This window comes from Chelonoidis abingdonii, chromosome 4, assembly GCF_003597395.2.
Source record: "Chelonoidis abingdonii isolate Lonesome George chromosome 4, CheloAbing_2.0, whole genome shotgun sequence".
Taxonomy (NCBI): domain Eukaryota; kingdom Metazoa; phylum Chordata; order Testudines; family Testudinidae; genus Chelonoidis; species Chelonoidis abingdonii.
In genome coordinates, this window is record NC_133772.1 from 35,236,822 (window position 1) to 35,257,787 (window position 20,966).

The 20,966-nt window shown below is 39.5% G+C and overlaps 1 protein-coding gene across 4 annotated transcripts in view; it reads left to right on the forward strand.

Annotated features, from left to right (window-relative positions):
• The window catches only part of PTDSS2 (phosphatidylserine synthase 2), an 81,084-nt gene that overhangs the window by 47,367 nt on the left and 12,751 nt on the right, over positions 1 to 20,966 (forward strand). For 3 of the 4 annotated variants that reach the window (XR_012655743.1, XM_075065040.1, XM_075065041.1), the window contains 6 exons: positions 5,247 to 5,314; positions 10,579 to 10,713; positions 11,838 to 11,888; positions 14,771 to 14,884; positions 16,932 to 17,050; positions 18,998 to 19,112. Coding sequence is in view for 3 of the 4 variants with exons in the window: in XM_075065040.1 (XP_074921141.1) it covers positions 10,603 to 10,713; positions 11,838 to 11,888; positions 14,771 to 14,884; positions 16,932 to 17,050; positions 18,998 to 19,112 (510 nt within the window). In the remaining variant the exon portion in view is untranslated. The remainder of the gene's footprint in view (positions 1 to 5,246; positions 5,315 to 10,578; positions 10,714 to 11,837; positions 11,889 to 14,770; positions 14,885 to 16,931; positions 17,051 to 18,997; positions 19,113 to 20,966) is intronic. The other variant, XM_032773120.2, reaches the window with a different exon arrangement.

The following is a 20,966-nucleotide window of genomic DNA, read 5'->3' on the forward strand; positions in this document are numbered from 1 at the left end:
CTCCCTCAAGATTTGAAAGTATCCTGTCCCCTGATTGGTCCTCTGGTCAGGTGACAGCCAGGCTTACTGAATTTGTTAACCCTTTACAGTCAAAAGAGATATAAAGTATTTCTGTTCTATTAACTTCTACTATCTGTATGACGCCCCAAATCCTTTTCAGCAGTACTACCGCCTAGCCAGTTATTCTCCATTTAGTAGCTGTGCATTTGATTTTTCCTTCCTAAATGTAGTACTTTGTAATTGTCTTTACTGGATTTCATCATCTTGATCTTCAGACCAGTTCTTCAATTGGTCAAGGTCATTTTTAATTCCAATCCTGTCTTCCAAAATGGGTAGCACTCCTGGTGCCATCATGAAATTTTATAAGCATACCCCGCCCTCCTTTATCCAAGTCATTAATGAAAATATTGAATAGCAGGATCTCACTAGATATGTCCTCCCAGTTTGACAGTGAACCGTTGATAACTGCTGAGTATGGGCTTTGAGTATAGTTGTATACTGATCTTATAAAGAGCTGTCTAGCTGTAATTGGTATGGTGAGGACTTGAAGCAGACACTCCGTAAGGAAAACCATACTCAGAAATCAGAGTCCAGACATTTCTCACTTTCTGGCTTGGGCATGAGGGATTTATGCTAGTCTCACGGGGTATATATATTAACTGAAAGAAAAGAAGTAGGAGGCTTCCTTTTTAATGCTTCGCAAATCTGTCAAATAGCTTAAAAACAGCAACCTGACTGGTTCCACTAGCATCTTCCTCCCCTAGACTTCCCATTTAGCAAAATCCAAATCTAGCTTCTGACAAAGCATTGACCCCATATTGGATTGGGTAGTATTTATAGTCTAGATGCTTGAGGCAAGAAGCCTTGGTGCTTTGAATAAAACTTGCAATTGGTGTCTTTCAATCTGAGATTCTTCTAACTTGGAAGCATTCGAAGGCATTAATTGAAGGGAGCCAACTCTTAATATAGCCCTCTCAAAAACTATCCCGGAATTGATCTTGTTTACTAATGCCCAGAAACAAAAATTGGATAGATATCTGGTATTCTATTCCTTTCCCAAGAGCTATCAAACTTGGTAATGTCAGACTAGTGAGGAGACACTGACAGTTGTTGAAGGGGAACCAGCAATAGTAAGCGAGAACAAAGCAACCTGCACTGTACAAATTACATTGCACGTTAGTGTTTTTTCCTTGAGGGAAGATGCTCTAATAAGGTTGCATAGTGCTGCTTAGTCTCATAGTGTTGCATGACTGAGAAAAAGGGCAACATGAGTAATTTTGGACAAATCCTGTGATTATTATTAAAATGCTAGTTTGGTAATCTGTATGCGCTACTTCTGTGTTGTACTTTTCTCTTAGCTGGTTATTCCAAGAACATATTTTCTCTCTGTTAGTAAACTTGTAAATAAAACTACCGAAGTTAATCTTCAGTCTGAGTTTGAAAGTTGCAAAGTAGAAGCTCTGAACTCCCAGTTATCCAGGTCAGAGCTATTCTTTGTCCCCAACATGCAAAGTAGGCCATCCTGAGAAGATTTATTTGGCAGTTTTGCTGAAAATGATCACAACCTCTCACATCTGAAGCTATTTTTAAGATGGTGTTAGGAGCAGTCTGTTAGAAAATAAACTTTTTTAGCCCTGTGATAAGTTTGCTTTGCTCAATTCAGTCTTAAAAAACAGCATGCAAAGCACCCATTTATTCTGTAAGGAAATACTATCAAGGTTGGTAGGACTATTATTTGATATTTTCCTTATTGATTTCCAGAGTGCATGTAACCCTCTTTAAAGTAATAGTGTTTGTTCTTCTAAAAATCCAGTCATTGTCCAGTGAAGTACTGATGAGCAACTTGTACAAAATCTGTGTACTTGTGTCAAAGTTCCTCCTGGTTTCCTTTTTTCCCATAGGGTTTTTAATGTCTGATTTGTAATATTAGAGTTGTTTACCTGCCTTCACTAGAACTAAGGACTAACCATGAAAAAAACTAGTGGAAGTTGAGGAAATGATGTCCCAGACATGCAACAGCTAATTCTCTCCACTGACCATTTGAATGCTGATTCTCTTGTACAGCGTCCTGTTTGCCCAGAACCAGTCAGGCCAAATATCCAGATGTAGCCCTGGAAAGGCAGGGTTCTTGAGAGAGCTATCAAGAAAATCTCCCAGGAATGATTACTGATTGGAGGACCTGGGTGTTATCCAATTGCAAATCAAAAGTTCTTTTAACTGCTCCCCATTATGTAAACCAGTGGACATGGTGAAATGAATTGGTCACATACTACTTGGAGTTTACCCTGAGGTGTTTATCTCCTCTAATGGATGCTTCACCATAGAGGTGGGCTAAGCCAGTTCACAGCATGGAACTTTCTAATGGCCTTAATCCAAGTTCTTGACATAGGGGAGAGTTCACATACAGATTGCAAGCTCCCAGGTGTTTAGGTCAAGGTGTCTGGCTCTGACTGTTAGAGGGAGTTGACATTCCGATCCAGGGGGTTGATTTTATTATTTATTTGTATTGCAACGGCTCCTAGGAGCCCTAATCACAGACCAGGATCCCATTGTGATAGGTGCTGTACAAACATAAAAACAGTCTGGGGCCCCTATCTCTTTATGCCCCATTTCTGTCTCCTAAATTTCACTTGTGTAGATCTTGAGAAAAGAAGAGGAATGAATTAGGATAGGATCCAGGTCCTGAGAGGTTGCCCAGGGCACCCACAAAGGTTGGATCCATGAGAGGCAGACGGACCTATTGCTGGAGTGTTAAGGACTTGAAGTCAGAGGTGGGATTGGCAGAGCAGGGAGCCAGAAGTGCCAAAGATACTCTTTTTTAATTTGTGTACTTTTTTGCTTGGATGGGACTGCAATGTCATACTAGTTGTGGAAAGGTGACTGTTGATGGAGGGGATACAAGGAGTGTGGAACACAAAGGAACAGTTGTTACCAGGTGTCTAGAATGGACCACACTGAGAATTCCGCACTCAGAGCAGACTTCAAGAAACAGGGCAGGCACATCCCAAAACCTGGTGGCTTATTCTATAATTAGATTTACCAAACTAGTAACAAGCTTCTGTAACGCCACATTGGTTAACAAGGAGCCAAACGTAGTCCCCTTTAGGCATTCCAGTTAGTTCCCTTCCAGACAAACTGGTCTAATATAGTGAGAAGTTACTGAAAACCCAATTCACTATATGTGAGGTTCTACCAATCCCAAAGGATCAGACTTACACCTAGGTCGGTATATATTTCAGACCTTACCCAAATATCATGCTGTCAGCCAATCCTTAATAAACTAACTAAGAATTTATTAAGAAAAGAATGGAATATAAATGGTTAAATCATATACTTAGAAAGATTGCAAAGTCCTTAGATCAGCTTTGTAGTAGTGATGGAATAATCTGCTAGCTTGTAAAAACTCTCTCTGGTAACGTCTAAAGGTTGGAAGATCCTCAGTCGGTTGTCCAAAGTGCTCCTTTTAGTTGTAAATCCATAGCCCAGAGAATTGGAGCAGAAATGAGGCAAAACGGAGATAACTCTGGTTTCTTTTATATCCTCTGCCATATGCATGGGAAGTTATTGTCCCAAACAATGCCTGTAGACTCTGTGTATGGAAAGTTACTGACAAAGATGGAGTCAGGGATCACATGTCCACATCACATGCCCTTATACTTGTTTTGCTGAATCACAGGGGTGGCTATTGGCTCCTTGCTGTCTGAAGCCTCCTCAGGAAGAGCTATCTGAAGAGTTGATTCTTAATGGCCCATCAAGCTTGAATAGTTCATTCACAATGGGCTGGCAAGAGTAGTTGTAAACTACCTTGAAGAACAAACCCATTTGATATGCAAATACATAGCCAATATTCATAACTTCAGATAGAGCAGTGGGTCTCAAACTTTTTTAGTGGTGACCCCATTCACATAGCAAGCCTCTGCGTGTGATCCCCCCTAATAAATTAAACACACTTTTTAATATATTTAACACCATTATAAAGGCTGGAGGCAAGCAAGGTTTGGAGTGGAGGTTGACGGCTCGCGACCCCCCCCCATGTAATAACCTCGTGACCCCCTGAGGGGTCCCGACCCCCAGTTTGAGAATCCCTGAGTGATAATACATGGATTTAACCAGGTTAAAGAACGAGGAGTACCTGTGGCACCGTAGAGACTAACCCATTTATTTGGGCATAAGCTTTTGTGGGCTAAAACACACTTCATCAGATGCATGCAGTGGAAAATACAGTAGGAAGATGTGTATATATACACAGAGAACATGAAAAAATGTGTGTTGCCAGACTGTAACCTTTCCATTGACACCTTACATGATGTGCTTTGTATAACAGTGGTAGCAACAATGATACAAATGAACATCTTCAATCATACAGCATCACAATGGTATTTTATAGAAACGTGTTGTCTGAGGTTAAGACCTCATTCTCAAACAGGTTAGCTAACTTCCAATAGTTTGCATTGTCTCTATAGATCTTGTCGTGTAGTTACTTTTAAACCCTTTGCTTTTTTTCTTAACCTCCTTGTAATACCATTTTAATAGTAAACTTTGAAAAATGCCCTCTGCTCACCTTTAAGAAAATGTAGCGTTCCACACAGAGGAAGATAGGCTTCTAAAAATGAAAGAAGCAGTACTGCTTAGCGATCTTAAAGAATTGGGACTGCCATGGGACGGCAATTTTTGGTGTCCAGAAAGAGGTCTGCCAAGGTGTACTAGGCATAGGATAAAAAGTAAAGCTGAAGAATCAGGTAACATCAGGAAGTGAAGGAGATGGGATTAGTTCAATAAGCAACAGATTTGCTTTAAGGAGTCATTATAAAGTGTGGTGGGGAACTTGAGAAACCTTTCATAGGGAAAGTCCTGCAAGAGAAATGTAATTCAACTTTTTTTGCCTTATCTCTTAAACATGCGCATTAAAAGTTTGCTGAATTCTGATGCATTCTTGTGGACCCCAATGAAAAGCTGTAGAAGAGCATTATCTTGCATATTAATGGCTCTGGGAGATCAGTAGGAATCACACAAGTTCTGCAAGTGGATTGATGTAATGGGCTGTTTAAATGTTGCCTGAATAGACTTGCACCATTTGGGAAGCTTATTGGTGGAGCTCCTTACTTCACTGTTTTGCATTAGTATTTCTTAGTGGAGGAGCAGAAGGGTGCTCTGTGTGAAATGGTTTTTTAATCATGCTACTGATAAACGAATTGCCAATGGATATTTTGCTAGAAGCCTTGCTAACATCCTGTTTGTTTCTGTAGCTTACTGGAGGTTTTGGCTGTGTGTCAGCGTTGTGTATGAGCTCTTCCTCATCTTTATACTCTTCCAGGTAAGGAACTTAAGAATTGACTCTTAATAACAACTGGGGTCTTGCTCTGAATATGAAAGTTCTTTGCTGGTATGAAGGAGAGGTGGTAAAACTGCTTAAATATACCCCTTTCCCATTTCTCCATAGCATGTAGTTCAAACCCTAGGCTAGTTGAAAGCCTCATCAAGATGCTGTTTCCTTTAGCCAGAGATGGTGAGGAGGCAGTGTTCTCTGGTGGCTGCATCAGAAGACTGGGAGACGGTACTCTTGGGGTATGTCTATACTGCATGCTAAGTCAAGGTCTATGAGGCCTGGGCCTGCAGACTCGGTATTTCCAAGCCCTTACTTGAGCATGCTGCATTGTAAACCCAGGTTTACAATTTGTGGACCTAGGTCTCTCAGCTGTGCTAATGCAGCCATACTGCACTGCACAGACCTTCCGACTCAGGTCTGCAGGTTGAGCTGCATTCACACAGCCCGAGACCTGACTCCCAATTGGACTTGGGCTCGGACCCCACTTCCTAGCAGGTCCTAGGACCCTAGGTCCTTAATGCTTGCTCTCTTGATTTGTGTGTGGATGCAAGTGGGGCTTGGGCGAAAAACCTGAATTGGAGCCTGGGCTAGTGTGCAGTGTAGACATACCCTTGCTTTCTTTTTTTTTTTTTTTTTTTTTTTTTTTTGCACTACCGCAGACTTGCTATTTGAGTTTGGGCAAGTCACATTAGCTCTCAGTTCACTCCTCTGTAAAATTGACATGAAAATTAACTGCCTCGCAAGGCTTAATATTTGTGAAATACATTGTGTATCTTGGATGAAAGTTGCTAAGGAAATATTTCTTCCATTAAAAATGAAATACCTAATATATACATCCACTGTTGTAAGGAGCAACTGCAAATGAGGTCTGAGTGCTTAAGTCTTAAGGAGACTAAAGTTAAGTCATTAGCAGAAAGAGAAATTCATGTACCATCAAACAATCCCCATCACATGTAATTAATTTGCTGATGACTCATAGAATCATAGGACTAGAAGGGACCTTGAGAGGTCATCTAGTCCAGTGGCCCTCACTCATGGCAAGACTTAGGGTATGGCTACACTTGAAATTTCAAAGCGTCCTTTGAAATGGGAGTGTGGTCGGGGCGCCAGCGCTGGGAGAGAGCTCTCCCAGCACTGCATGTAAACCACATCCCCTACGGGTGTAGCGTGCAGCGCTGGGAGCCGCGTTCCCAGTGCTGCCGCACTGATTACACTGAGGCTTTACAGCACTGTATCTTGCAGCGCTCAGGGGGGTGCTTTTTCACACCCCTGAGCACGAAAGTTGCAGCGCTGTAAAGTGCCAGTGTAGCCATACCCTAAGTATTATCTAGACCATTGCTGACAGGTGTTTGTCTCACCTGCTCTTAAAAATCTCCAATGATGGAGATTCCACAACCTCCCTAGGCATTTTATTCCAGTACTTAAACACCCTGATGGTTAAGAAATTTTTCCTAATGTCCAAACTGCCCTTGCTGCAATTTAAGCCCATTGCTTTATTGTCTCGCTATCAGATGTTAAGGAGAACAGTTTTTCTCCTGCCTCCTTGTAACAAACTTTTATGTACTTGAAAACTGTTATGATGCCCCCTGTTCTTCAGACTAAACGCACCCAATTTTTTCAGTCTTCCCTCATAGGTCACATTTTCTTGACCTTTAATCATTTTTGTTGTCTTCTCTGCACTTTCCCCAATTTTTCCACATCTTCCCTGAAACGTGGCACCTGGAACTGGGCGCAATACTCCAGTTGAGGCCTAATCAGCACGGAGTAGAGCAGAATTGCTTCTTGGGTCTTGCTTACAACACTCTTGCTAATACATCCCAGAATGTTGTTTGCTTTTTTTTTTTGCAACAGTATTACACTGTTGATTCATATTTAACTTGTGATCCACTATGACTCTCAGATCCATTTCAGCAATATTGCTTCCTAGGCAGTCATTTCCCATTTTGTATGTGTTCAACTGATTGTTTCTTCCTAAATGAGTGTGTTGCATTTGTCCTTATTGAATTTCATCCTTCAGACCATTTCTCCAGTTTGTCCAGATCATTTTGAATTTTAATCCTATCCTCCAAAATACTTGCAACCCTTCCCAGCTTGATATCATAGATATCTATTTTTTCATTCTTACTCAGTTTGCATCCCATCTGCGATAGGTTGTTGCCTCCCAGGGTGCAGTCTGGGAGCCATGGAAACCGCTGTGCCCCTCTGCGCTAATTATAAGTGATAGCAAACAGATCAAAGCAGGTTACCTAGGAAATTAAACAAAAACCAGCAAATTAAGCCTAAAATACTAGCTAGGATTTGAGTCAGTAATCTCTCACCCTGACTGATGGTATAAGCACTCCACAAGTCTCCATACGCAGGCTAGAAATCCCATTAGCCTGGGACCAGCACTTCCCCCAGTTCAGTTTTTGTTCCTCAGGTGTTTCCAGGCGTTCTCTTGTGTGGGGAGGAAGGCCATGAGACGATGTCACTCCCTGCCTTATATAGTTTTTTCCATATGGCGGGAACCTTTTGTTCCAAACTCAGTTCCCTGTCCAGTTTGTGGACAAATACAGGTACCAAAATGGAGTTCAGTGTCATGTGGTCTGATCACATGCCTTTGCATATCCTGACGAATCATCGCAGCCATTACTTATAGGCTGGCTGAAAGGTTACAGGAACACTAAGCTTTTCGATCGTCCGTTGTCCTTGTAAATGGGCCATTAGCACTGTCTAGCTTCATCATTGTATCTGAAAGGCTAGCTGTAGGGGTTTTCCAGAGTAAGCACATTTGAAATGCAGATACGTAGTCTAAACACCTGACAAGACACATCTTGTACAGAATGCATGATAATTATCATAACGATACCACTACGATGAATATGGGGTGTAGTGTCATGTCTTCCATCCCCAAAAACTGAACAAACCAAAATACATGGAGGAAGGGCGGGGGGGGGCGGATGTTTTCTTCAGGAAATGCACATGGTGATAGTTCAGCCCAGAGGGGAATGTTAGAGGGATGAGAATAGAAAGGCTTGTCAGTCTTTCTGTTACTTGTGATCTTACTCTGTTAGTCTACAGTTCTTATTTTGTAGGCTATTAGGGTATTACATGCTGAATTAATTGCATTTCATAACAAGAGACTTTTTCTGATCTTGAAATTTTAGTAATATTTATCTCAAGTACAGCTCTTTTGAAAATATAAAAACATTAATTATCAACGCTGCTGTGAGGTAGATAAACGGCTCTATTTTACAGGCTTCCACAGTAGAGAGGGAAAATCAGGCAAAGTTAAAGGATTTGACCATGGTGACAAAGTGAATTATTGGCAAAACAGATTAGAATTCAGGAGTTTTTGGCTCCCATCTTCTCTTTCCATTAGACTATGATGCCTGCTTTGCAAACAAGATCTAAATGTTTAGCAAAACTTTTGAAGTTCGTCTGAAGTTTGCCCTGGGTCCATATTGCTGCAAGTAGCACTCCCTCTCATTCAGCCTGATTACCTCCCCAAACGTCAGCGGCAGAAGCCTTAGGAGCAAGAGAGCAGTCAGTAATTTTTTACCTCTACTGGCTTGTCCAAACTGATTTGTACTAGTACCCACTGAACCAGTCCACTGTGTCCCGCTTAATGTTTTTGCCTATGCTTACATGACACTTGATTACTAGATCTTAACTAAATTCGTTCTTTCCTGTCTCTTACAAGCTGTCTGCCCCCTTGTGTTGGGGTCCTGAGCCTTTTACATGATGAACAAATTTATCTTTCTCCTTTTGTTCCTTTTTAAGTAGTTTGTATCCCTGAGTAATCAGTCCCCCATTCATTCTCATGTCCTCACCATGCTGGTTATCTTACGTTTTCCCAGACAGCATTGTTGCAACTTACTGTCAATATTTGAATGCTTCAGTTTGATTTCATATGCGGAGCTATACTGCTGTAGTTTTTCTTTCTTGGATAGCAGTTTGTTTATAATTGCTTTTCTTTCCTCTGGTTATGTGTCCTGCCATCTTCTAGGTCTGCTCAACCACTAATTGCAAACGACATGTTTACTAGCTATTGCCCAATCCTTCAATTTTAAACCAAATATTTATCTTGTAAATATTTGAACGTACATTTTTCTTGGACTTAGTCTGTTCCCTATAGGTGAATATTACTGACTCTCCTAAAAGCCGATTGAAGCTCATTTGTGTAACAAATCTTTGTTGTGGTAAATGTGAAATTAGTCTAACTTGACTACTTTGTTTTGTCATGTTACTGACTTTCGTTACACGGATTTGATTCCTCCCCCCCTTTACACTTTCCTGGTTTGATTGCTATTTGTCTGCTCATTAGCCTGTCATAACAAACACTACTCCATTTATCATGTTGCTGCTAGTGTAAAGCATTGGCTATGACAATGTTTGTGATTCCATTAGGAAATATTTGTTCTTTAGCAAATTAGTTACATATGATGGGGATTGCTTGTTACATGAATTAATCTTTTCGCTAAAGACTTTCCTTTAGTTTCCTTGAAGTCCTATTGTTCATGATATTGGTCTGACCTTAATTTGAAAACAAAATTGTATTTCGTATTTGAGGACTTCTAGTAAACTCTAACCACAGAATTTAGTTTGATCCTGCTCTTTCTATAACTAAAGTAAACATTTGTGCATGACAACTCCTCTTTGTATGGTGTTTAATCTGTGTTTTAAATCTGCTGATTTTTAGCATGCATTTAGTTGGCAGACATATGGACTGTAGCTAGTTTGAAATGCTGCTGGATGTTTCCTGTCCTAAGGAACCAAAACCAAAATGAACAGTTGATATGAGGGCCATAGATATTGTAGCCCCTGAAGAATGAACTGGTATGGTTTGGTGGTTGTTGATCGCCCCGCAGAGGTGATGGGAAAAGGAAAGAGGGGGGGTTATGTCTCAACTTTTAAATTATGAGCCTTATAGGCTTTTTTTTTTTTCTTGATTGGTGCATAGAAGCTCTTCAGTAAGTTAAGTCAAATCTGTCTCCGGTTTTCCTAGTCTAGACTGTAGGATTGTACCTTAATACAGTCTTGACTAGTCACTTGAATCAGCTTCAGCACTGAGTACTGGAGGTCATGAGAGCTAGGAATATAAATTAGTAACCATTCAACCTTCATTTAAGGAGCCTTGACTACATGTCTGAGGTATTCTGCAACATAAATGTAAAAATCATTGAAGAGAGGGAATCACTAGTTAGCAATGCTTCGGATTTTCCTGCCTGTTAACTATCAGCTGCTAACAGACGGATGTGTTAATTCTGCAGACTGTTCACGATGGCAGACAGTTCATGAAATACATTGATCCAAATTTAGGAGTTGCCTTGCCAGAAAGAGACTATGGTGGGAACTGCCTTATTTACGATCCAGGCAACAAGACTGATCCATTTCACAATGTCTGGGTAAGAAATTGAAATAAAAAAGCTCTTGGTTAGTGAGTCTTCATGTTTTTGTGTGAAATGTTGCCTATTTGATACTCTAATGTGCACTCTTTCATATATGTTTTATTGCTGAATCCATAATCCATTTGTCTTTTCTTTAGTTTTAGACTTTTATTCACCATTTTCCTTGTTTCTTTTCTCTCGATGTTTAGTATTAATCAGGTCAAGATATGCATCTCTTTGTATCCAAATTAACTACTTTTGGAGAAGGGGTAAATGATTTAGCTGCTGTTCAAAGTACTGATGTAAATCGATACCTATTCCTCTGTTCCTACTAGAGTTAGCTTCTCTTTATGCTTAATAATAGCGTATTTAGCTCCTTTTTACAGACAGCTAAAAGTTTAAATGCTGTTTACATGCTACAGAATGACCTATAAATTGCACGCTTTTGTATCTTCACCTGAGATTCAAGAAGCCACATGAATTGTGTTCCCAGATCCACAAGCCAGAGGCATAAAATCTGAAACCACAGGAATTGGTGTTAGTTATGTACACTGATCTCCAAGCTTTTACGGTGGTCGTGCAGCAGACAAGGTTGGAACCTTTAGATCCACTGCATACTCCTCTGCCACTTGAGCTAATGGAGTAACTGATAGCAATAGCAAGTTATTCTGTAGGTGCACCAACACTAGAGGGGGATTAGACACACCTTTTGCCCATGGATTTTATATCTATTTGCTGACAGCAGAACAAAGGTGAGCTTGGAAAACTCAGGTTTTGTTCCGGGCTCCTGAGAGGAGCATGCTCTGGTGATCAGACTCTTCTGCTGGTTTCCCTGCAGCCTGACCCCTGGCTTCTGCCTGAACCTCTACACCCTGTCTTAGTCCAAGTGGCCCTCTCCTCACCCTCCCCCCCGGCCCTTCTTGAAGTTTCTAAGTTTGCTTTAGATCACATTACCTGAGTGTGTGCAATACTTCATGGGTATGGAGAAGCATATGGAATTTGCATGCATTTCAAATAGCAGCTAAGGCAGTTGAAAAGATTTAAGTTCCACTACTATATTACCTAGATAAAAATGCAGGCCTTGAGAATAAATATTGATCTTCTGTATAACAAATAACCTAACATCTCCACTTGGTTTATAGGACAAACTGGATGGATTTGTTCCTGCTCACTTCCTTGGCTGGTATCTAAAAGTAAGAATCAGTCCTCTCTGTGTTCAGATGTTTTCATTAGTGCTCTTCTGCTTTGAGCGCTTGACTGCTTCTGTTTCAATGTTACCAGTGTTCAGAATCAATTATATTAGGCAGTCATCCATGAACTAGTTTAAATAAGTGTTTGCATAATAATAAGTCTTATTTTTTCTGACCATAGTAGGTCATTTAATTTCTTTTCTAAATAACATTCCACTAACAAGCTTCTGCTTCCGCAGAGATGATTCATATTAAGGTCAGATGGATAAAACAAAGAATATGCAAAAGCAAAATCCTTTATTTTCCCAGCATCCTAAATGCTTGAGTGATCTTAACATAGACTGTGGAAAAGATAATGTGCAGTGTAGGCTGTGGTGAAGTTACCGTTCACCAAGATACATGATATACCAATAGAATTCCACATGCTAAGCACTTCACACTTTCCAAATAGCTCCTAGTTCGTAATTTAAAAGTACTATAAAGGGGCAATGTCTTAATCATTGCAACTGTCAGCATGCATGCACCAATCATGGAAGAAATGCCAGCTGAATTTGTCTACAGCGGAACATGGGCAGTACATCAGATACTGAATATTTAGGGCTAAATGTGACGATCGTCTGTTCAGGTGAATTGACTAACAAGTTTTACTTTACCTTGCATCCCTTGTTGATCTCTTAATCTGTGTCCTCTCCTGAACAGCATCATTCAGAAAAGGTTAAACTTGAATTGTAAGAAATCCGTGTTTTCATTTTACTTCCACTCCCCATTCAAAAATGCAAGGTTTGACATTGCTGTAGTAATTTGCCATGAATAGAAAAGAGCTTGCTAACCTATATAAGACTTTTTGTTTTGAAGCATGTGTGGGATATGAGGAATACTTCTGTTACAGTCTGATACTCCTGGATATAGAGAGAGAATTCTCATTCGTGTAATAATAATTTTTCTATAAAAATAAATATGACCAAAACTTAGACAGAGTGTGATTTCCTAGAAGAGTGAGGGACTGGGTGAAAAGACATAGCACAAGTAGTAAAACAAGGTTTTTGTAGGAACTAAAGGAAGTTGGGGTAGGATACAGGACTTGGATCTCTCTTAAATCAAGCTATTAGATTTACTCCAGGCCAAGAAGAGTATAGTCTGTATCAGGGTCATGTGGGAGAATGTCCTACAAAGAGGTTTATTTGATAATGTTGTTCCTGTCCAACTGTTTGTAGTCCCGTCTCTTGAGTCTGGCTCATCTGTTTTGATCACCTATGTGCTCCACAAAGCAGAGATTTGTGTACTGCATAGCAAAATAAATATGCCTCTTATATTCCTCCCTAGACATTAAAACATTCCTATGCCACTTTGTTAGCTTGTTTTCTCTTTCATACTACTTGAATGCAAAAGTGAGCACATTCTGTTTTTCAATTTTGCTTGTGACTTGCATAATTCAAACAAACTCTTACCTGTTCTGCACCCTGACTCCCCATGAAAAAACATGGAAAAGTTAAGGGTCTTACTTTTCAGTACTTTACTTATGTGGATCCTTTATTTTATCATCGGTGTGATCCCAGGACAGATGTTGGTTGAACATTATCAGCATAAACATCTTTAAAAGGTGTCTGCTTCTTATTGGCTTTGCCAAGGTTCAGTCAGTGTAGCTGATCACATTAAATATAGAATTACAGCACAACTTAACTGCCTGAGATTAAATGTTAATCTAGCTCTAAATGCTGTTATCTAACATAAGGTATGTGTAGATTTAGGGGATATAGTTCTATATGTAGCAGGTTTGGGGAAAGCATGTTTTAAATAGGAGGGGCAGAAATGTGACTGGCTTTGATTGCCCTTACTCTTCCACCTCAGGACTGTGCCTTTTTCTCTGTAGTAAAGCTGTGTCCTGGGTCTCTCACTAATCTATTGCTGGGCAGGTGCTGTACTGTACTAGTAGAAGGAAAGCTGTGGGAACCCCAGCCATGTGAGAAGCTCAGTCTTTAGCTGCTGGCAGTAAAGGAAGGGCACTCCTTTCTTGGCTGCTGCATGTAGGCAGCTCTTCTCCTTTTGGCTGGAGGGTGGGGAGGCATTTATATCCTCACCTTCTGACTGCTGGGAAAGTGAGCCCTATGCTACACTCCTCCCAGTATCCAGATTATGATACGTTTACAACCACCCATCAGTCTGAATATTCTGCTCCAAGACCTACAGCAGCACAGTCTGTCTGTCCATGCTCCTGACCTTGACATTTCTAATGCTGTAAGAATGTTGCTTACAGACCTGCTGCATTTTTACCGCTACACCTTGCAAGCCAGTGCCAGTCATCTTCAATCCTAAAAGGAACTGTTTGGGAAGAGAGCACTCAAGTGTCTGCCCTCTCCCAGCTACACTCAGTATTGTTGGCTCCTTTTGAGTAGATCGCTGATTGGGATGGTTTGTTTTTTACGCATGAAAAATCTAAAACTGCAGTTCCCTTTTCTAGCCCCTCCTGATAGGTGAGGAGTGGGAGTGCTGTTCAGATGTGCGAAGCAGGATCAGAACAGCACCCAGTGAGTTAAGTGTGTCACTGAGAAGCTTAGCCTAAAACATGTACCTGGATCTTATAGGAAATTTCCACTCAGTGCCTTCTATGCAGGGTCACTTGGAGACGTGATGCGAGTATGGGTGAACACAGCCCTATGGCTGATTTGAGGGCAGTTGGCTGCTTTGAGAATTGCATTAAGCAAGCTGGAAGATCCTTTCCTGAGCAGCCCCAAAACACTGCTGGCTGCTGCCACCTTCACCTGGTAGCAGAGGCACATAGTAATAGACTCTTGCATTTGAATTGTATTTCCTTCTGTTACTGTATCCTGCTTTTATTCTTTGCAAGTTATTCTCCAAGATAAATTTCCTTCCCTTTCTTTCTTCAGACGCTAATGATTCGGGACTGGTGGATGTGTATGATCATCAGTGTAATGTTTGAATTTCTGGAGTATAGTCTGGAACACCAGCTTCCAAACTTCAGTGAATGTTGGTGGGATCATGTATGTACTGCATTCTGTATATCTTAAATGCGGAAAACAACTTGATTATCTGATCTGTCTATGGCCCAAATAGACATCTAACTAGTGATACTGTGCTATGGCACAGGATTGATGTAGCTTGTGAGCATTCATGTGCTATCTATCAGATGTAAATTTATTCAGTTGTATATGCACATGGATGTGATTGAGTTTTAGCTCAGTGTCGTCTTCCCCTTTTTTTAAAAACAGATTAAAAATGTGTGTGTGTGTTGCCTAGTACAAAACCCTTTCCTTGTTTTGATTCCCCAACTATCAGTGGATGTATAAATATCTTTACTGACAAACATCTGTTCTGTGGAATGGTAGCTCTATAGTACACAATTAGATGTCCATCCATATTTCTCTCTGTTCCTGCATATGTTGTACCTTCCACACTAATCTATACTCAGTGTATATAAATGTTTGGATATGACTTTCTGATGACCATATAAATCACAATATTTGAACATTGAGGAACACAGAGAAAATTACAGGCTTGTATATAGTGCGTATGCTTTTTCTTTTTATCAGTTTCAAATGTGGACTCAGTGCAACTTGTGTTCAACTTGTTTATATTTTGGTATTTTGAATCTTTTATGAAAACTCCATTTTTCTCTGTTCATCTGACAACAAACATAGGTGCTTTTTTAAAGACATTGCTACAGTACAGTAAAGTAAATCTATCTTAACTAGGTCCCTTCTATTGTGTTGGGAGTTCAAATTAAAAAGTCATCCCTAATGCCATTTAAATAGTTTGGTCTTGCAGTGCAGATGGGAGCATGCAATGTCTCAGTTACGCTAAACTCCAAGATTTTAGTTTTGTCTATCATTTGTAGCCATAGATGCCTTAAGATACTTAACACTTTTTTCTTTAAGGCCAGACGGCACTACTATAATCTAGTCTGGCAATGTTCACAACACAGGCCATACAATTTGAAGTGTGACTTCATCTTCTGCATGATGCCATCAGACACGAGTGTTCAAAGTTTGCAACAAGCTTCTCTGGGTGTGATGCTATTTATCTATAGATTTTTTTTGCATAAATTAATTTTTATGTAATGTCAACTCTTTGGGAAAAAGTACTTTCTTCGTGTTAGAGCTGTAACATTTTTTTAATGTTCGCTTTATCTTTTTAAACACATTCCTAAAGAAAGCAAAGAAAATATCTATTTGATCAATAGATAGCAGTATTGGAAGTTGTCATAGTAGAACTAATGAAGTGAGCAACTTTGAGAGATGCTAACAAGTTTTGAATTAAAAAAGCAGCCAATATTCCCAGCTCTGAGACCCCTTTCAGGAATTAATGCTCCACAATAAATATAGGGCACGGGAGAAATTAAGCTCTCCCATGAACTTTACATCTTGAACCTGGAGACAGATAATCCAGCTGGAGACATAGAGGATGACAGGCTCAAGATCAAGAAACACCTTAAATACCAGACACAGCAAAATCCAGTGCAACACAACCTGGTAATACACCTCCACCCCGATATAACACTAATTCGGATATAAGGCGGTAAAGCTGTGCTCCAGGGGTGCGGGGCTGTGCATTCCGGTGGATCAAAGCAAGTTCGATATAACGCAGTTTCACCTATAACGCAGTAAGATTTTTTTGATTCCCGAGGACAGCGTGATATCAGGGTAGAAGTGTACTCTTTGGTGTGCTTTAAGACGTTCCCACTAGAAATAGGCAGTGTATGGAGCCACAACCATAATGAGCAGTGAGAGGTCAATTTACTGTAATAGGACTGATATATCAAGAAGAGGGTTTACTCTTCCCTCTGTTTAAAAATCTGATGTCCATCAAATGCGTATCTGGTTAGCTAGACTTTCAGGAGGTATGAGGCATGTCTCCAAAGAATCTTAATATTGGATGAACTAGCGATTCGGTAAGAACGCATTCCTTTTTCATTAAAACACGTACCTGCACATAACAGTGTGTAGTATTTCCATTTTATAGCCTTCACTAGACCATTAAGCTTCAGTTTTGTAGTTCTGCTGCTTAAATACTTTTTTTTTTTCCTTTCAGTGGATAATGGATGTAATCCTATGCAATGGATTTGGGATTTATTGTGGAATGAAGACTTTGGGATGGCTTTCTTTGAAAACATATAAATGGCAAGGACTTTGGAACATTCCTACGTACAAGTATGCTACTTTAGAAAAATTTTCCATAACCAAACGTAGCAGAATTCAAATGAGTTTGGGGATTTTACTTCAAAGATACTAAAATACTGAATCATAGGTGAAGTTTTATTTAAGGATTTAATTTCTATGCTCAGAACAAGAATCTGTAAACTAATTTTGTAAATAAACCTAATATGGGGAATTTTTTGTTTGACTTTGTTCAGCTAACATACTCTGAGTTTTAAAGGGACATCTTAAGGAAACCCGCTCACTTCTGTGAGAAGGGGAGGGCTTTTTGTTCTGTTTGCCTTATTAGCATTTTTGAGGCTTACGTTGGAAATAATGTAAGGACCTGTGTGATGAAACAGACTCATGTCATGAAGGAGCCAACTTGTTCTTTTGGGTTTTGTAATTGAGCAACAGTTGCTTAATCTGATTTTCCTGAGTAGGCAGCAGGTTAAAATGCTATCAGAGTCTGGCTTCTATTAAAAACCAGCTTTATCTTGAGACAACAATAAAAACTATATGGCAACTTAGCGTATCTTAACCCTCTGTTTCTAAAACGAATGTCTTCTGACTTGAGCTCTGGTGCCAGCACTCTTGAAACGTACTGGTGGGTGCTGCTCTGCTCTTACCTTACTGTTTTCAGTTGCTTGAATTAGATTGGGATTTAGAACTTTTTAAGCAGTGTTAAGGACAAGTTGAATTGCACATCCACAGATGTGTGTCTCAAAGCTGTGACAACTCAGCTCTTCAGCCTATATTAACAGATAAAGGAGAGTTGTATGCCATTCAGACATTTCATCATTTCCCTGGTGTCTTCAGTGAAATTATTCTAATGATCATATCTGTAAATGAACAGCTGGAGAGAGTTCTAGTTTAAGGTATGAGGTATAGAAAAGACACAAGGTGGGAACTAGATACTTTAGGAAGTCTGACGTATTAAATGCAACAAAATAATGGAAACTACGTTAGCATCCTTTTTGTTTCCAGTTTTTCTGACCACATGTCTCGGGTGCCATTTTCTCATCAGTGATCGGAGTTTGGTAGTAAAACTGGCCTTTTTGGCTGTATAACCCTCTGCTGTAGAAGCAAGTTTAAGTGTCTGTAATACCAAGAGTTCCAGAATTGAAATGGTGATGGAAGATCGTGCTGCTTGTTCTGAGACTTATATTTCATTAAAATCTGTGCACGTATGATCGCATAATTTGGGCAGTTAAAGGACATGGTGATTATGTAACTGAAAAGTGTATTCAGTAAAGATTGAAGCACGTGCAATAACTAGTGGGTTATTTTGTGACCGCTGATGCTGAGTTAAATATTAACGTGAACTTTGTTTTGTGTAGTGAAAATACATCCTCCTAGAATGGCGTCTTCCACATTGACTGTGAAATCTAGAAATGGCAGTGTTTTGTGGAAACCAGACACGTTTATAGATTAACCTGAAATAAATACAGACAGGAACTGTAGAATGCCATAGCTCTGGATAGAAAATACTTTTGTGAGCAGGGGTGTACTCTAACCTACTTATGAGTGATCAGGTCAAGAACATTCAAAGCTTCAGTAGCGTTATACCATTATTTCTTCAACTCCTCTAAGTTTTAAAAATGTCATTGGATAATAGTTATGCTCTAATACCATGCACTACTGGTTCTGAATTAGGTTTGTGGAGACTGCTCTTACTTGATGACACCCAGGATAGGAACTATGTAAATTTAGTTTTGTAAAAATTCAATTGATATGCTGTTTAGCAGGTTTTTAAATAAGAGTACGTTGACTTACTGCGGCTTTCATATAAAGGTGGGTTTAATACAGGGGGAAAAGAGGGCCCCTAGCTCAGTGCAGAAAAGTTTGGTGGCTTGAACTGATGCCTGATTTAAAAAAAAATTAAAATGTGTTTGTAAAGATTGGATGTTTTCTGTTCCTTTAAAACTGGTATAAGAGTGATGTGTGGTGACTTTTTTTCAGAGGTAAAATAAAGAGAATTGCTTTCCAGTTCACACCCTATAGCTGGGTCAAATTTGAGTGGAAGCCAGCATCCAGCCTGCGCAGATGGCTAGCAGTTTGTGGCATCATCTTTGTAGTAAGGAAACTTCTTTTTAAACTAACTGGTAAAATGACTTGTTTGCAGCACTCATAAATGTGTTAATGGGAATTTTGTGTTTTTTTTTCTGCCAATTCTGGCCGTACTATGTGTGACACCCTGGAATTGGGACTGTCTTTCTTCCTATCTGTAAATTGATCTTTCAAAAATATTTTTAATCTTGATTACTGAGTGATATACTTCAATTCTAAGTAGCTTAACATGCATGCTAAGCGTAATTAAATTGTGCTACCCAAAATGCAGACTTCATAGGAAAAGATCCCTTTTTTTCCCCACTTCCAGGGGAGTATTATCAGATTAAAATTAGAGACAGTTTCAAACCAGAACCTTAGTGCTCAGCAGTTCGGGCTCTGGGCACTATGGATCTAGAACACAGTGTTTTGGTTCAGGTCTATCTAACATACATCAAAGAACAGACAAGGGAACTAAACAATTTGATCATATTGGACACTTGGTTTTGTCTAGCTCTGTTCTCCGGAGTATTTATGTATTAAATGTATTTGTCACTGTCCCAGAACAGTCATATCCAGAGTAAGTGGAGAAATGCAAAAATGCAGCAGACTTGAAATGCTTTTGATGCTTTTTCTAGATATTGGACTGTATTATTTACATGATACTATATATAAATATATATATAATCTGTACATTTGATAAGCAGACTGTTCTAACAGCTGCTTAATCACTCTAAATTAGTAGAGGATGAATGATTGCTATGAAAATCTGATGGCATTTTTATTTTAAGGGTTGCCTAATAAATTTTTCTAATCCAATTTGCTTTGTGGGGCATCTTAGATGGTTATGTATTATAAATTCACTCTCATTGGAGAAGACAAATGGCAGGTTTTGGAGCAAGTAATGTATTACATGTAATTAACAATTTGTGGGAGCACCTACAACCTATGTTAGGCGCTTTGCAAACACATAGACAATAGTCAATTTGAATAAAAATTCAGACCACCAAACTTTCTGTAATACAAAATTTGTCTTGTATGTTAGATTCATATGCCACAATGGATTTGCTCAGATTGATACAATTTCTTTATGGGAGTTGAAGTGAACAGCAATATTAGTAAAACATTCTGCATATCTATAAAGAGGTCCCGGAACCCAATATGAAAGTAACTTTCGTGCACAATAAGAAAGAGCCAGCCATTAGTTGACAGCTTCTTCAGGTTTAGCAATGGGCATTGCCAAGTTCATGTTAGTGTGGGGCAAACTCAAGTCATAGTGATTCTCTGGGCAAAAACAGCTTGCATCTGGTTTGTGATTGTTAAACTAGCTTCATCTCACAGATATACCTCAGATTTAATCATTACTTGCTAATATTTTTCATTATTTTTAATTTTTGGTGCAAGAAACATCCTTCAACTCAAGTCTGCCATGTACCATAACTGAAGTGACTCTCCGTGTAGGGGTTCTTTCTGTCACTTTTTAAACTTCAGTTCATCTATAAACTCACGAAGTAAATACTTAATTACTGCTGCTCAGTGAAATCTTGTCAGTGACACTTGTGTAATTAGTGCCCCAAACTGGATCTGTTGCTTATGTTTCCTGGTATTTTGTGTATCTATAATCAGTCTCTTCAGTAGCCATTGGAAGGACAACTTTTATGCTTTTAGGATTCATTAGTGGTAATTCTAAAATTATATAAATCACCAGATAAACTTGGTTAAAAATAGAATTAAGGTTGCTGCCACACGTCATTGGTGCCTCACCCGTGTGCCTTACAAAAACATTATTTTTTTAAAAAATATTCTAATCACTTCCATGCAGGCCCCCCCTAAAACCGTTTAATGTTCTTATGGCACCTGACAGGTGTTCATATCTTGATGG